The sequence below is a fragment of the Anarrhichthys ocellatus genome, unplaced genomic scaffold, assembly GCF_004355925.1.
Source record: "Anarrhichthys ocellatus isolate YVR2014 unplaced genomic scaffold, GSC_Weel_1.0 scaffold10, whole genome shotgun sequence".
Lineage (NCBI taxonomy): Eukaryota > Metazoa > Chordata > Actinopteri > Perciformes > Anarhichadidae > Anarrhichthys > Anarrhichthys ocellatus.
In genome coordinates, this window is record NW_022280040.1 from 10,907,258 (window position 1) to 10,924,106 (window position 16,849).

The 16,849-nt window shown below is 39.8% G+C and overlaps 3 protein-coding genes across 5 annotated transcripts in view; 1 reads left to right on the forward strand and 2 right to left on the reverse strand.

The window, feature by feature from the left end:
* The window catches only part of mynn (myoneurin), a 9,782-nt gene extending 8,989 nt beyond the window's left edge, over window positions 1–793 (reverse strand). Inside the window, exon 1 of the mRNA XM_031850561.1 lies at window positions 446–793. The gene's annotated coding sequence lies outside the window, so the exon portion shown is untranslated. The remainder of the gene's footprint in view (window positions 1–445) is intronic.
* A 443-nt stretch (window positions 794–1,236) lies between these two features.
* Window positions 1,237–5,685, forward strand: lrrc34 (leucine rich repeat containing 34). 3 transcript variants are annotated; one of them, XM_031850270.1, is made up of 10 exons: window positions 1,237–1,343; window positions 1,725–1,837; window positions 1,975–2,039; window positions 2,126–2,212; window positions 2,372–2,500; window positions 2,621–2,716; window positions 2,804–2,958; window positions 3,075–3,230; window positions 3,928–4,054; window positions 4,127–5,685. In XM_031850270.1, exons 1-10 carry the CDS (start codon window positions 1,237–1,239, stop codon window positions 4,379–4,381), a joined length of 1,290 nt encoding a protein of 429 aa, XP_031706130.1. In that variant the 3' UTR covers window positions 4,382–5,685. The 3 variants fall into 3 exon arrangements, with proteins under 3 accessions (XP_031706130.1, XP_031706132.1, XP_031706131.1); XM_031850272.1 differs by having other exon boundaries at window positions 1,240–1,343; window positions 2,807–2,958; XM_031850271.1 differs by having other exon boundaries at window positions 1,240–1,343; window positions 1,728–1,837.
* A 2,893-nt stretch (window positions 5,686–8,578) lies between these two features.
* On the reverse strand, window positions 8,579–16,580 carry LOC116385050 (vasoactive intestinal polypeptide receptor 2-like). The gene is made up of 9 exons (XM_031850227.1): window positions 16,422–16,580; window positions 15,986–16,121; window positions 15,267–15,417; window positions 14,253–14,313; window positions 12,993–13,062; window positions 11,658–11,749; window positions 11,158–11,296; window positions 10,367–10,408; window positions 8,579–10,265 (listed from the first exon to the last, which is right to left on the reverse strand). Exons 1-9 carry the CDS (start codon window positions 16,574–16,576, stop codon window positions 10,092–10,094), a joined length of 1,020 nt encoding a protein of 339 aa, XP_031706087.1. The 5' UTR covers window positions 16,577–16,580; the 3' UTR covers window positions 8,579–10,091.
* Between the last annotated feature and the right edge of the window lie 269 nt (window positions 16,581–16,849).

A 16,849-nucleotide genomic window follows, 5' to 3' on the forward strand; every position in this document is an offset into this window, starting at 1 on the left:
AGATAGATAGATAGAGAGACAGATAGATACTTTATTAATCCTGCAAGGGGAAATTGTTCGCTACAGCAGCATGATGATACAGGTAAAGCAATCAGAGTAAAAAATATTAAATGTAAAAAATGCACAATATCTATACAATGAAATAGAATACTATTAACTAACTAAACAGTAGTGCAAAGTTTAAATTAACTAACAATGAAAAAACCAAGAGCATCAATACGTGTAAGAAGACAATCAATGGAGCACAATTAAAGCATTAAAAACAATACATTCATCGTGTATATAAACACTCTAATCGACGATATAAGTCTCTAGAATCAGCAGCTTCGACAGCTCAGATGGAAAAGAAGTAGTTTTGGAAAATAAAAGCTCCCGCCTGCTTCCTGAGCAGGCCTCAATGCTAATGCTAGTGCTAACAGCGATGTCGTAGATAGCTTAAACTGACTCGTAATGGTGGTCTGTCGATACACGTAGGTAGGTGAATACTTCGTGTACTGTGCCAGCCACGTGAGGGGCGATTATAGCGCTTCACTGTTAAACCAGCGTGGGTGAAATGTACGAAGCTAACTATGTTTTTTTTGTAGTGGCGAAAAGCGCGGAAAAAAAACATTGTGCTCTTATTTCGAAGGTTCGACGGTTTGTAACCGGCGACACAAAATGTCGACACAAAATGTCAGAATTCGGCTTATTTCACACCACGAGTCGTGCCAAAACGTCATCGTTGATTATAATACATCGCACGTGCTAATGTACTTATTATTTAATCCAGCACAAAGTAAATAAAAGCAGGAAAAAGTACCTTCTAAAATCCGCGATCTTCAGCCATTATCCCGTGACGTCAGTGGCTCTCGCGAGACTTCGACGTTCAAAGCAAAGAGAGTTTGGATCGGTTCAAGATGAACACCGCCACGTCCAGTCAACGGACGGGAGTGAGCTGTGATTACGATAGCAACAAATAGAATTAGGAACAAAAATAAGTAATTAACTTTGAATGAATCCACGTTTTAATCAACAGACGTCTCTGTGTCACAACTGTTTAAGATCATTGGTTCTATTTCGGGCTGTATTCATGCATTACGAGATTAAGAAGACATTTCGTGTTATGATAATTATCCCAACGTGAATTTAAAGTTGTGAAGATTGTTTTTTTTTGTCGTTATTTTCTCGTTTGTCCTTCGCGAGACGCCATCTTCCCTTGTTGCCATAGAAACTCAAACTCCATTTGCAGGCTGGACAATGTATAGAGAAAACATGTCGGAGTTTTACGCCGCTGTGTGCGCAGAACATGAGATAGAAATAAATCCACACGTCTTACACGTTTTAGAGAAGACGACGGGAACGGAGTAAGTGGTTAAATGTAAAATAAATGACTAAAAGTTGACATTCTTTAGCTGAAAGGGAACTGATAAAATAAAACTTCGGAGATAAACTGTTGCCTTCAGGTGCTGCTGGTTAATACTGACACTATCTATGACAACGTCACAGTTTATAAATACAATGTTATTACTATTACTTATATGCTTTGATTAATAGGCTACCAAAACATAGATTAAATGCCTCTTTATTTTAATTTTACTATTATTTATATTCATTTAGGGGGAAAAAACAGGGTTCAGATCTTATGCGGTGCACCTGAAGGCAGCATTGATGTCTGATCATCAAGTCAATTTAAGTGTTGTTTATTTGGCAGTAATTTATTTTCTCTCTCTCTCTCTCTCTGGCAGTAGTGTCACAATAGAACTGAGAGGAAACAACCGTCTGAGAGACGTCCAGCGACTTGATGACGGAGACGTTCTTGCTCTCTCAAAATGTTTGAGAAGCCACACAAGTTGGACAGGTGAGAGTGACAGGTGAGCCTGACAGGTGAGCGTGACAGGTGAGCGGTCGAGTTTAGGTGAACACCTGAACTAAGCAGGACACTTTTAATTATTATTATTTTAAACAATCTAAAAGTAGTTTTGTTTGTACCAACAGGTCTTGATGTCAGGTACAACAACATAACAGATGAAGGGGTTGGACACCTGGTTGACCTCCTACAGGTGAGCAGGAAATGGAGGATGTTATTGATTAGATTCTATATCTTTATTTCATGATTCATGTTTATCTTTCTGTTTCCACCGAGCAGCAGGACAGCTCATCTCTGCGCTCTCTGGACTTGATGTTCAACGACATCCGGGGAGACGGAGCTGAAGTTCTTGCCAAGAGCCTGCAGGTTTGTGCTTTTACTTATTGTCAACACATCACAAAGAAAAGACCAAAAAAACAACAGGCCGCGAAGGCCTTAATGCCAAAAGCCTACAGGAAGGCGGCCATTTTGAATCTCTCTCCCCCCTCCCTCGCTTTCTCTCTCTTTCTCTCTCTCTCTCTGTAGTGTAACAGCACCTTGCTCTCTCTCAGACTGTCCAACAATAAGATAGAGAACAGAGGAGCCATGCAACTGGCCAGCATGCTGCAGGTGAACAGCACCCTGAGGGAGCTGGAGCTGGCCGACTGTGACCTGGTAAAAAAAACACACACACACACACATATATATACATATATATAAATAGTATACTGTCCCTGACGCTGGTACTTTTGGTACAATGAGTAACCACAAGAGAAAGTCATCCTTCTCTTACAGGACACTCAGAGCGTGATAGCATTCTCCATCGTCTTGAAAAGCAACAAAACTCTTCGCTCTGTCGATGTCAGCCGGCCGCTGCTCTTCAGCCACCAGGTACGAACAACACGTCGAAGATCACGAACACAAAGAGTCGGTTATCGTTTCCAGGTGTACATGAGCAGATAATAGATAGTCTCTCAGGAGGAGTGGGCTGTGCACGTCGCTGAGATGCTGGCGGTGAACAGCAGCCTGGTGGAGCTCCACCTGGGGAAGATGGGGATGACCGACATGGGGATGGAGAGGCTGACCAGAGGCCTAAGGCTCAACGGCAGCCTGCGCTACCTGGACCTCCGCTGGTAAGAGACACAAACATCCTTCACATCAAAGCTGTTCCTCCTGCTCTTCTGGATTAATGGAGGCGAGTCTCTGCTCTTGTCCTCCCGATCGTGTCTTTGTGTTTTTGTGTGCGCAGTAACCGCGTGACTCGCGACGGCGTGTGTCATCTAGCCGACCTGCTGAAGAAGAACCGGACCCTGGAGGTCGTAGATCTGTCGTCCAATCGGATTGAAGATGAAGGCGCCGCGTACCTGAGCGAGGCCGTCGCCTGGCTGGGCTGCGTCCTGAGAGAGTGAGTCCAGAACATCCAGTTTTTCCTCATTTTAAAGGGTTTTAAAGGTCCGAAGAGGAGAAGGTATTAAGTATTTCACTTAGTCTAAGGGTTTTTAGCGACCTGAAGAGGAGTGAGTTTCATTTATTTTCTAAATTTAAGTTTTTTTTAAAAGGTCTTAGGAGGTAAAAGTATCAAGTATTTTTACTTAATTTAAGGTCTTTTAATGGTCTGAGGAGACGAAAGATTGAGTATTTTACATTTTTCTTATTTTAAGTATTTTAGAGGTATGAAGAGGTTGAAGTATTTATAGTTTATTTTTATATAGTTTGTTTTACTTTAAGGATTTTTAGCAGCCTGAGGACTTTTTAAAAAAAATCTTATTTTAAGGGTTTTAGCAACCTTTAGCGAGGTCTGAAGAGATTTAATCATCCAGTTTGTTCTACTTTAAGGTTTTCTGGAGGCCTGAGGATTTGAAGGTTTCCAGTAATTCATACATTTTAGGACTTTTAGAACGTATCCAGTTTATAAAACTTATTTTATTTAAACATTTTTAGAAAAATTGAAGGGTTTTAAAGATCAGAAGATGGAGAAAGTTCAGTTAAACCTATGTTAAGGATCTTTGTGGTCTGAAGAGGGCAAAATATACCGTTTTTTAAATAATTTTTAGGTGACTTAATTACTACTTAGATAAATAAACACAGTTTGTGTCTGTCAGGCTGTCTGTCCGCAGTAACAACATCAGGACGGAGGGTCTGCTGTCTTTGGCTCATGCTTTGAAGGTCAACACAACTCTGGACCATGTTTACATCTGGGGGAACCACCTGGAGGAGCCCGTCTTTCAGGTAACATGTTCCACACGTCCCGTCACTTCACTGTCAAACTCATATTTTAAACTCTGAACTCTCCCTCTTCAGGTCTTTAGGGAGCTGATCGCCAGCGGCCGCCTGCCTCCGGAGCAGACGGACGTCAGCGCGTACGAGGTGGACGGCCGGGTGTTTCTCGCTGAGGTCTTCCACAGTTTGAGGAGACGTTATTACAGGACAAACAGCTTCGATATAGACACACGCCCCACCAACGAAGCCGCCGGCCACGACTCCAGCTTTACGCCCCACATTGAGAGTCAGCAACATGTTCCCTGCAGTCCAGCTGAGCTTCAAAACCTCTTATGAGTTAGGGTTACGGTATTAAAGAGCGTAAAAAACAAACGTTAGCCTGTTTTATTTTGGGGTTTTGAACATGTTTTATGAATCTCTGAAATGAGAAATTAGTGTTTTAGCATACTAGCATCTTGGCCCAAGGGGTGCCACTCATTTGGTTCAGAGTAAAACCTCATGACCCGTTTTTATGATCCCTACATTTGTTCATGATCGCTACAAACAGGTTTCCTGACAATATCCCTGTGATCTTTCCTGTACTTTGAGATGAATGCTAACAGCATGCTCACATTAGAATTCTAACTCGCTAAAGTATTCTGTAATCATACACAGTGGAGGCATGTTAACATGGCAAAACACTGAATGTTACACGCTATTATATCACCATGTGAATAGCCATTAGTTAGTAAAATGCTGCTGTTAGCACGTTAGCATTCAGCTTGGATTGGTGTGTTTAGCTCCACTCGCTCTCAACACACATTGGACTGTTTGAGTTGTATTCAGTAATAAATGGCAACTAGCAAAATTAATCTTAATGTTTTTAGCAGTCTTAGATGTTACCCCACAATTTACGATACTCTTTTGAGAGTTTTGCGAGAGTTTTAGTAAGTTCTAGGGAATTGTGGTTTACCATCGAGACCTTTTTAGCATGCTAGCACTTCTAGCATACTAAAAGTTCATCGTAACATCTTTTTAAAATTGTTCCTGACTTTCTTGCTCCACAGGAGATGAATCGTCAACATTTGGATTGCTACACTCAGGTTTTACCGCCCAAAACTTCAGTATTCCTCTAGAACAAGTGACAGAATCCCTGCAATCTTTACTGTACTGTAGATTAATTCTAGCATGGCATGCTAACGTAAGAACTCTTATCTTGCTAAAATACTATGTCACCATACACAGTAACGTAATGTAACTGTTAACATGTCGAAAAAAACGACATAATAAATACCAGGATGTCTCAACATCCATTAGTTGGTCAAATGCTTGTTAACATGCTAGAGCTAGCATGTTAGCATTCAGCTCCAGTTAAAGCTCTTGTACAGGTTAGAGTGGTAAAAGCTGAGTCCAGTATTTAGCTTTTTAGAATTATCATATCCTGAAGGATAATATTTTATATCATATATGATATCATATATGAGCACAAATTATCATCTCACTTGATTTTTTTTTTACATATATTTTTGCAGGATTTAATATTTGAGGCGTCAAATATTCAACAACTTTATTCATCTCAAAAGAAATGTGTTGTGCTCCAGATGCTCTGATACATCCAAAAATGATATACATAATATAAATAAAATGAGAGCGAGAGAGCGAGACAGACGGAGAGAGTCAGACAGACAGGAGGTCTAACAATGCCTCCAAGTCATGTGTGTGTGTGTGTAGAGAGAGAGCCTGCGTGTGTGTGTGTGTGTGTGTGTGTGTGTGTGTGTAACTGGTTGCCATGGTGAGGACGCACCTGGTGTTAGAGGCAGATTGATTAAAAAATGTTACAGTAAACAGTGATTTTGAACAAAACTCCTGCCTCCTTTTAACAAAAAGCAAGAGTCTGAGTGCCAAAATATGGATACCGTGAGAAAGATAAGACTCTGCCGAACACGCTGATGTGGTTTTTATGTTTGTGGTGTTAAAAATGTGAGCTCCAGAGCAATATACACTATTTGAAAAGTAATTTTGCATCTTGTTTTACAGCAGTTATACAACTGTGCAAAGAAGAAGAAGGTGTGAGAAGAGTAACAGTGGGGAATTCGTATTTTCTGCTTTATTTTAATTTTTTAACAAAAGTACAACTTAAAATAGGGAGAGTAAGTGTTTATGTGAGATTCCCTCCAAACTAACACATTGCATGTTAGATGCTCAAAAGGTAGCCAGAGCTCGGTGAAAACTTCTAACTCCAATACTCTGGGACCATATCAGTGCTAAACAATAGGGATTGCCCTATTGTTAATTGCAAGTTAATTGCCACGCTGGGCTAGTAAATCTGGCAACTGTGGTTAAAAAAATAATCAAACATGTTTTTTTCCAGAGCTGATGATGGAAGTAGCTAAGGAGTGAGCCATCTTGCTTCCGGCAGATGTGACAGCGCGGAATGTGAGGGGCGAGTATAGGCCAAAGCTAAAAACAAACAATACAAGCCGGGTAGAGTACACACACACACACACACACACACACACACACACACACACACAGTGAGATGGTTTCACTCCCACAGCCAATGGAAACACAAACACCAGATAACCACAGAAAAGTTTAAACTTCCTTTTTATTTCGAGGTAGAATTAGAAAACTGGAAATAAAGACAAATAATAAACATCCTCCTTTTTAGTTAAATAATATTAGACAAAAGTACATGAATGAGGTGCGTTATTCTACTCGCATTGATATAAATGTTTAGGACAAATGTTTAGTTTTGTGTGCGAGCCAGAGAATATCATTAATACTGTTATTGGGATGTTTTGATACAATACGATATTTTAAAATTTTCAAAAATCATGTTTTTTTAATTGTGTAATATCAGTAAAACTGGTGTTGGTTTATTAATTTTAAGAATGGCAGATGTACCCTTATGAATATTAAAAACACCTCTCATAACGCAGCACTATTAAACTGCAACAGCAGCCTCCAAAATGATCATAAAGTTTTGTAAACACCTGAAACAGTTTGAGCAGAAACTGAACATTACTTATAAATACCTGATTTATTGCAGGATTCATATATTAGACAGTTTTTGAGTGTGCAATCCTTATGTCTGTTTCATGTGTGGCGATTAATCTTTGGTATTTCATCAATTACGTGGGGAAGTTATTTTCTGTTTCAGTACACCTCATTGTGCAATATGCTTCTTATATCACGTATCACCTAAATGAGAGAAAAGGGGATTTAGGGCTGCACTTTGTTGGATTTCTTTCCACCTAATTGCAGAGAACATCAGGTTAACCCTTCTAATTAGGTAAAGTTAGAAATTTACCTAACCGTGCCTTCTATCGTTATCGTGATGGCCCTCATGCAAATGCAGACATAAAACACAATGCTTTCAAAAGCGTGGAGGTTAAAGGTGCAATATACAGGATTCAGTGCATTAATATAGCAGGAACTATTATCTAAGTACTATTATACAGCGGAGTAATGTCCACCTGAGCTGATGACGCCGTCCAGACTGACAGCGTCGTCATGTAAACACCGTTAGCGCTGTTAGGTCTGTTAGCTGGCGAGTCGCCGGCTCAGCTGTTGAGTCAATAAAAATGCTCCCAGTCACGTATGTATAGCACCTTTAAACTCGCCTCAACGTCGTCATTATTTCATCACATCAAGGATCATCTGGGGGAGATTTACTTTAATATTTGCACAATATTTTAGAACGTATGTACAATGTAGAGTGCATACTTATGGGAGAAAGAACAAACATGACAAGTCTCTATGATAAAAGCTTTTATACATAAAACATATGGAGTCACACCTTTACAGTCGTGTTCAAAAGCTTATAAATCTCCCTTGACCTAATGTACATGACCAACATTAATACACAAGCCATAAAATACAAAACAATCATTCTCTGTACAAGGCAAAGTAGTTTTTTTGGCTGCAAGTAGAACTGTAACTGCTGTTTCATTCATTCTCTTACTGTATTTCATTTAAAGACGATAACTGTTTTATTGAATAGTTTTGGTGTCTAATGATGGTGTACTACAGTTATGTGTTATCTTACAATCAAGGGATTGTAAAATGAATCTGAGGGGTCGTGAGATGATTGACCAGATTCACCTGTTAAGGCCGTAAAATATATTTGCATAAACTGTAAGAAGGGTTATAAGTGGTCACAACTGGTAGACACAAAAAGTAGATGCCGTTTCATTTTCAGGGGTCACAAGCAAGAAAGAAAACACCGCGGCCACATGTCTTACTTAAAGTGACGACCAGAACACTATTAAGAACATTCAATTTGAAGTCAGCAGGTAATATTTAAAGGGGCAGTGTGTAGCGATTATTGGAATCTATTAGCATAAATGGAATCTATTATTAAAACATTTGTTTTCTTAAATGTATTATCACCAAAAAAAAAGAAACATGTTTTTGTTAGCTAAGAATGAGCTTTTTTACGCCTAGTCCCGCTAGTGCTTCTGTGCTGTGATTGGCTAGTACTGGCTAGTGCTTCTGTGCTGTGATTGGCTAGTACTGGCTAGTGCTTCTGTGCTGTGATTGGCTAGTACTGGCTAGTACTTCTGTGCTGTGATTGGCTAGTACTGGCTAGTACTTCTGTGCTGTGATTGGCTAGTGCTTCTGTGCTATGATTGGCTAGTACTGGCTAGTGCTTATGTGCTGATTGGCTAGTACTGGCTAGCACCACTGTGCTGTGATTGGCAGATTATCTGGCAATAGCAATTGGCTTAGACAAGAGTGTTTGGATGAAACGTGATGCATATGAAATTAGCGATGTGGCTAGTTAGCTAGCTAGCTTACTAGTTCCGCCATGCTGTAATGCATCACCGGTTACAGAAAATGAGCCGAATAAAGTTGTCACTCAACTGGCGACAACAATGTGCTTTCCTACGCTGTGACAAAAGTGTGTGGGTGAAGCCTTGGGTTGTTTAATTTAGCAGCTGGCTAGTTAGCTAGCATGCTAATTCCTCTCCTCTTTCATGCTTAATTGGTTACAGAAATTGAGCGCACATGGGAGAAGTTTGCCTCAGCCAGAAATCTCTTTAGGTTAAGGCACGTACCTACTTGGTTAGGTTTAGAAAAAGATCACGGTTTGGGTTTAAATAGAATATTTCTGGCAGAAAGCTCTGAAGGAAACTTCTCGCGTGAGCAAAATGAGAAGAACATTAGCCAATCACAGCACAGTAGGGTGGGATTTGTTGGAACAAAAATAACGCAGTCCGCCATGTTGCACCGTCATGTTTCTACAGTAGCCCAGAACGGACGAACCAAACACTGGCTGTCGATAGGTCCATTCGTGTTTTCGCCTTGGCACACGGTAGAAGTTTCAATTAGTTGCAATCTGCAACCTCACCACTAGATGCCGCCAAATTCTACACACTGACCCTTTAAGATAAATCTTACAATCTGCTTCTTTGGACCCACTATAATAAATAAAACAATTATAATAATAAATTCACAAATGTCAAAATGTGATTCTCCACCACATCCTGTAATTATTTTGGTTCTTAACAAAACTAAACAACATATTTATGATACATACATTCTTTATGGCTTCTTTTTAAAGTTCTTTGTTTTGAATATTTTCCAAAAGGCGATAATCAAAACAAAAGAAGACATATCATGATCATGGAATTATGACATCAAAACTTCCTATTGAAGTTAATCGTTGTCTTCACTGTAACAGATGATACACTCGGCCGTCTCCCATAAATATCTGAGACAACTGAGACTATGGAAGTGTGTTGATTATTTATTGAACCAGTATTTGACTTCTTTATTTGCATATTTTTCAATAATGTTTAATCGTGAAAGTAGACCTTGATATTAAATTAGTTGATGCAGATCTCTGTTCTGCATGATTTCAGAAGGCACTGTTTCATGTGTGTGACGGGAATTAAAAAAATGCTGAAGACAAAATCTTCTGGAGGCGCACACGGTCCAACAAGAGGTCCTTCCCGATACGTCTATAAAAAGTGTCCTTGAGTAAGACTTCGAGCCTCTACTGTACCTGGTGACTACGAGGATCAGTTCTGAATGTCTCTATAACAACAGACCCCTCCAGTCAGAGCATGGTGGTCTCAGTCTGCAGGATGGACTGGGCTCGGGAGTTTCTGGGAAACTGAGCAGAGCTTTCGTTGCCGTTGCGGCTGACCGACATGGCGTGCAGCCTGTAGTCCCGCCCCACGTAACGCTTGAGAGATAAACTCCTCCACGTCCTCCTCAGCTCCATCCGGACCTTTTTGTTTTTATAATACAGAGTTATAAAAAATTAATAAAGAGTTTAGTGTCTGTGAAGTGGAGAAATTAAAGTTGGGAAACCAGTGTGTGCAGACTCACCTCGCTGTTGAGGAAACAATAGAGGACCGCCACAATCAGACCCTGAAACACACACATACGCATCTGTTACTGATTAGGCAGCATCTCTAACAAGACTTATTTTAACACACTCTTAATCTGTTTGTTTGTTTATTCTATTATATATCTATTATATTTAAATGATGTGTTATAGCATTGCACTGTGTTTATTGCAATGCACCAATCATAAAGCCAAATTCCTTGTATATGCAAACGTCCTTGGCAATAAACCGATTCCGATCATCTTATAGTTTTGTAAGAAGAGTTAAAATTATAAAAATATGGCACGCACTGTTCCGACAAAAAGGCTTCTCACATGAAAGCAAAAAGGACCTAACTTGATGTTATTAGCTGCATATTTTGGGGATTTTTACCAACAAAACATTAACATTTGAGAAGAAATCTGCACTTTTAAATGTAATGGGACATCTTTCAGAGCGTCTCCACTTTCATGAGTTGGCGTAAAAGTCGCATTAATTCCGATATGATTCCAGTGTCTGCTTCAGGACCACATATGAAAGTGGACCAAAATCAGAACTGAAAAGATCAGCTTCAATGTAAGTTGTGCTGTTCACACTGAAACAGCTGATCTGATTCACAAATGTGTCAGGTTTTAAAGGAGACGAAGACACAAATTTAAACAAATCAAGTTTCAATAAACAGCGCCCATGTCTTCCAAAATGTGTAAAAAATACTTTTTTGTTCCTCTAAGAACGTGCACATCTGTTGTCTATTTATGTGGAATCAGTGGAACCCGTTGTATGTTCTGTTACCTGGAAGGATCCGAGGCCGAGTTCAAAGAAGATCTTGATGTGCTTCATGTTTTTGTCAGCCGGCTCCATCAGGTAGACAAACACCACGTAGTTGATTCCAAACAGAGGGATCAGCAGGAGGGTGGACTTAGCCAGACGTCTAGAGAACACACACACACACACACACACACACACACACACACACACGACAAAACAACAGTGTTTCCAAATGCTTTTGTTATTGAATACATCTTTGTTTTTGTGCCAAATGTTTAATGTAAAATGTAAAGTGCAGCATTTGGTTTCTCTCTCCTCAAAAAAATTGGGAAACTGTCTTCTTTTATTTTGAAATATAATAAACAAACAGTTTTTGTCTTTTCTCTCCAAGTTAACAAAAAGATGTCCAACTTTAGAAACACGTAGGACCTTAACTGCAGCAGCCCGATGGTTCATTATGTCTCCTTAAAGCCCTCTAGAATGTATAAATCGGATCAATAGAAGCACAGAGGTAACATATGGACCTGTATTGCGACTGCTCATTTCCTCCAACATCACTGCAGCGCAGCTTCTGCACCAGGATGCGGATGATGCTGATGAACAGGACGAAGTTGATCTTACATGAAAGAAACGGAGACAGAAACCTGTTGGTCAGTGAAGGTTGTTCTTCAACACCAGAGAGATCAGAATCTGTGAAATTTACCAAGCAAACTAAAAGTCCTTCACTTGAGTCTTTTCTCTTCAGGTCACGTTCTACTCCACTACATCTCAGAGGGAAATATTGTACTTTTTACTTCACTGCATTTAGTTGACAGCTTTTGTTACTACGTACTTATTAGTTTAAAATATTTCTAACTATTTGTACACTAGTTTAAGTCATTCTTCATGCAAACAGTTCCTGGTTCCAGCTTCACTAATGTGAAGATTTGCTGCTGATATTAATGAGCAGATGAATCCATAATGAAAATAATCAATAGTTAATAATTCTAAATGAGCTCCAGCTCAATCCACTATGGCAGTAAGTAACTGTTACTTGTAGTGGAGAGTTTTCACAGTGTGGTATTAGTACATGTACTGCAGTATCTACAGTACTGTACATGTAGATAAATGACTCGGGCCCAGATTTACTCTTCATAAGTGTCAGACTCACTCAGGTTTAGAATATATTCTACAGTGGGAAGCAGCAATCAAAGTCATTCAACTTTATTGTCGACAATGATTCAAGCAGAGCAGCTCGTCGACAATATGCTTCAGGATGACAACGTGTTGTGATTGATCGTCTGCTTTCCAACATTTTTAGACAAACTGCCAGACTGAAGCTTCTCTCTGGTTTCAAATGTTATCCCACGACTACGCAGCCATGAGACGGTTTATTAAAGTCGTTATTGGACGGTAGAAGCACGGGGATGTTATAATAAGTCGATAAAAAACGTTCCCAGATGTTGCTCTTTGAGTAATTGCAGCTGGAAGTGGCAGAGGAATATATCTATAAAATAATAAAAATCCAACTGCAAAGAGTTTGAGGTTGAAACTGAAAATCTGACTGAAATAATCTTAAATAAGTGACTTTGTGGATGACACTGAATGTGCATTTTTGAAGGTCCCACATTGAAAAAAGTACATTATTTATATATTTTATGAATTAAACTTTTATTTCCCAGGATAATACCGTTGAGATTATGAATATTTGTTACATAATTGAAGACAGCAGCATAACGGTTTCACCACATGAAAACACAGACAGACATAAAAAAGAGCATTTTTAAATATATACCGTCGTGGCAGAGAATAAAAGTCATGACACAGAAAGTTACTGAACTGAACGCCTCGTTAGAATAAGACGTTGGTGCCAAACTCACGATGACAGACGCCATGATGGGCCAGTTCATCAGTCTGTTGGGGATCGGGTTCTCATTCATCTCCCAACACCTGGAAATAAGAACATTGATCAGCATTAGCATTTTCATAATCATGGACTCTTTAACTGTTTGTAAACAATGATGTCGTACGCAAGTTTTTAGTGGAAGTACGACGGAGTGCAACAGCGCGTCACTGTTTATAAGGACTGTTAGTGAGTGGGTAGAATGTACAAGCAAGTGTCCCGATACAAACTTGTATTTGGTGGAGAAACCTAGTGTGTAACGCTACAACAGACACATTAGGAGCTACACGTCAATAGATGATCCAACTCTGTCATCTGTGTTCATGTACAGAACGTCAAACACCATGAAGAGACCCAGAGGTTTGACTTTATTCTGTTTTAAAATGGCCGCTACAAACAGTTCAGTCATCACGTTTCATAGCTTGTAGCAATAGAGGCTGCCGGTGTTTCAGTTTAACCAGTGACCGTGTTAACTGGTGAATTTTAGCCTAATCCGTTTGTGGTTTCTCGTGGTGACTTAATGGTTGCTTTAGATAATATACAGAGGACTATCACGAGGAAACCTACATGTTCTGTTGGTGGACTACCAAATCTAAATACATACTCATCTGTGTTTATCTATGATAAACAGGCCGCAACCTCCGGTTCTGTAAAGTGAAGCCGATGCTTTGTGTGTTAAAGCTGCATTCTCTCTAGTGTCCACCAGGGGGCGACTCCTCTGGTTGTATAGAAGTCTATGAGAAAATGACTCTACTTCTCTCTTGATTTATTACCTCAGTAAACATTGTAAACATTAGTTTATGGTCTCAATCTCTAGTTTCAAGTCTTCTTCAATACAGCATGATGTTCATTTAGTACATTATGGTCCATTTAGAGTCAAACAGACCATAAAGCAGGGGATGCTTTAGGGCGGGGCTACACGCTGATTGACAGGTCTCTACCAGAGACGTATACGGTGTCTCTACGTCACTCCTCCTCAGTCCATATATGGTCACTTCCTGTTCACTGGTTGCAAGAAAAAACAAGATGGCGACGGCCAAATCGCCGAACTAGAGGCTTCAAAACGTCAGTTCACAAACCAATGACTGACGTTATGATGACTACGTCCACCATAAACTTACTACGAGCAACCGCAGACGCATTCGGCTGAGAGTCACCAGTTAACACGGTCACTCGTTAAACTGCAACACCTGCTGCTCTTGTCTATTAAAACGCCTCTCAGGACGTTCAGACTCACTGTGTGTCCTCCAGATTTATCCGACATATGATCCACGCCACCATGAAAACAAAAGGGATTCCTGCGAGACGAGAGGAGAGAGGAGGAGAAGGAGTCTGTTTAGATTCTCAGTCTGCACATCCTCACAAGGTGCCACGCAGGAAATGTGACGTCTACACACACACACACACACACACACACACACACACACACGTACATTAAACAGCTGGAGCTAAATGTTGATGCATTAGGGAGGAAGTGTTGGGTAAAGTGGTGACGGATGGTGGAAGGAGGTGTCGCATGGCAGTGGAACGGGCCTGAGTGAACACAGAGGAGCCAGGAGACTGTTTCCCAGCCGACCTTTCATGAAATATACTGGCCTGTCCGTCCGTCCGTCCGTCCATGTGTGTGATTTTGATTTTGCAAGAAACGTAAGTGCAGAAATGATACAATAGTTTCTGTCTTCAGATAACATGTTTCAAGCTTACTTGCCGAGAGTTGGATGAGAAGGTCGACACCACTCTACAGCTACAACTAGCAGCTGGTTAGCTTAGCTTAGCATAACGATAAAGAAGGGAACTGCTACATTTTTACACATTTGTATGGATTAAACAAAAACAATATTATGTGTTATTAGTGAGCTTTAGAGGTGTTGGTATGCAGACTTTGTTAACGTCAGACAGAGCCAGGCTAGCTGTTCACCCCCATTTCCTGTCTTTATGCTAAGCTAAGCTAACCAGCTGCTGACTATGACTTCCTATTTACCGTACGGACACCGGAGTGGTATCCATCTTCTCATTTGAAGTATAAATGAGAAATATAAAGTAAATATTTCCCAAAATGTTGAGCTTCTCCAATAAAGCAACTGTGTGAAGCTTTATTTCTTACGTGATTCTAACGTTAAACTTATTCTGATGCAGCATTTATTTGTCGATAGAAAACAACAAAAGTTCTAGTGAACATCTGTGCAGTCTTCAGTGTGTAATGCTCGTTGTACTTTACACAGAGATAAGACATGTTTCATGACATACGAACCCCAGCCGATGAGCAGGTACACGGAGAGGCGGGTGGAGTAGCTGTGGATGACGAGCAGCAGCGTGTGCAGGTACAGACCCTCCACCAGCAGCCAGAAGAAGTTGGCCATGATGAAGTAGTTGAAGAACACCAGAATTGCCTTACAGCCCACCTACAACAACACACGAAACAACAATTATAGGATGCAGAAATGTGTCATGATATAGATTAAATCCCCAGGAACTAATAATAAACCAGTACGACCTGTGCTGTAACACTCGTACCATGAAAACGTTCATGAAAATAAACATGTTTCAGGAAGAATGCCCTGTTGGAAACAATAACGCAGGTAGAGTGGCAACTGAAACCGTAAAAATATAATTAAAGGTTCAGCTTTATTGTCATTTTACAAAACAGGATTGTGAGAAAAAGTATGAACAAATATTCAAATATTATAAATTAAAATAAAAACAATGAAATAGGCGATTCAAATATAACAAAGTATATAAAAGTAGCAGTAAAGGAGAAAATAAAACTAAATTATATTTACAAGGAAGTTATACATATATAAATACATATATATACATATATAGAAATACATATATGCATGTGGTTTCGTCAAAAATGCGCAAATATTTAGAAATATGCACAAGACATATTCTAGTTTATTAAAAAAATAAATCACCACAGGCCCAAAAGGTGTGTGTGTGCGCGTGTGTGTGCGTGCGCGTGTGTGTTACCAGCGACGGCTGCGTGCTGCAGTCGCTGTTTTGGTCGTCGAAGAGCAGCGTGTCTTTGGTCAGCACGGCGGCGGCTCGCAGCATGAAGGACAAAAACAAGTTCAGATGGATGTAGTTCCTCGTGCAGTGGAGCTTCCTGTATGTATATAAATACACACACACACACACACACACACACACACACATATATATATGTTTTTATATCCATACATATACACACAGAGAGGGATGTTGAGGACAGTGTTTACAGAGGGAGTCTAGGTTGAACCCAGTGAAGGACTCAGTCCAGTGAACAGCTGGAGTTGATCCAGACTGAGCTGAGTTCAGCAGACTCAGCTGTTATCACCTCCGTGTGTTTATATTATATATACACGTATATATGTGTACATATACGTGGAGTAATCCTTAAAACATCCTGGTAGTGTGACTGGTTTACCTGAACAAACAGATGATGATGGTGCTGGTGAGCAGAGTGATGAAGGACAGGCTGTGGCCCAGAGTGGACAGTATCTTCACCACCCTGTAGAAGACCAGCTGCACAAACACACCAACACACACACAGCTCACGCATCCAGCAAAATGTACAAACATACAATAATAACATAAAATACATTTTAATTAGAAGTATTCAGTTACTTTACTTAAGTAAAAATACAAAAGTATGAGCATCAAAATATACTTATAGTACCAAAAGTAAAAGTACTCATTATGCAGAATGTCTCATTTCAGAAAATAATAATGATGTTAATTATAACCCATAAAATATTATATAGGTTATAATTAGTAATGCATCACTTTAATGTTGCAGCTGGTAAAGGTTGGCTGATTCTAAATAAAATAACATTTAAAATAAAGTAAAATAAA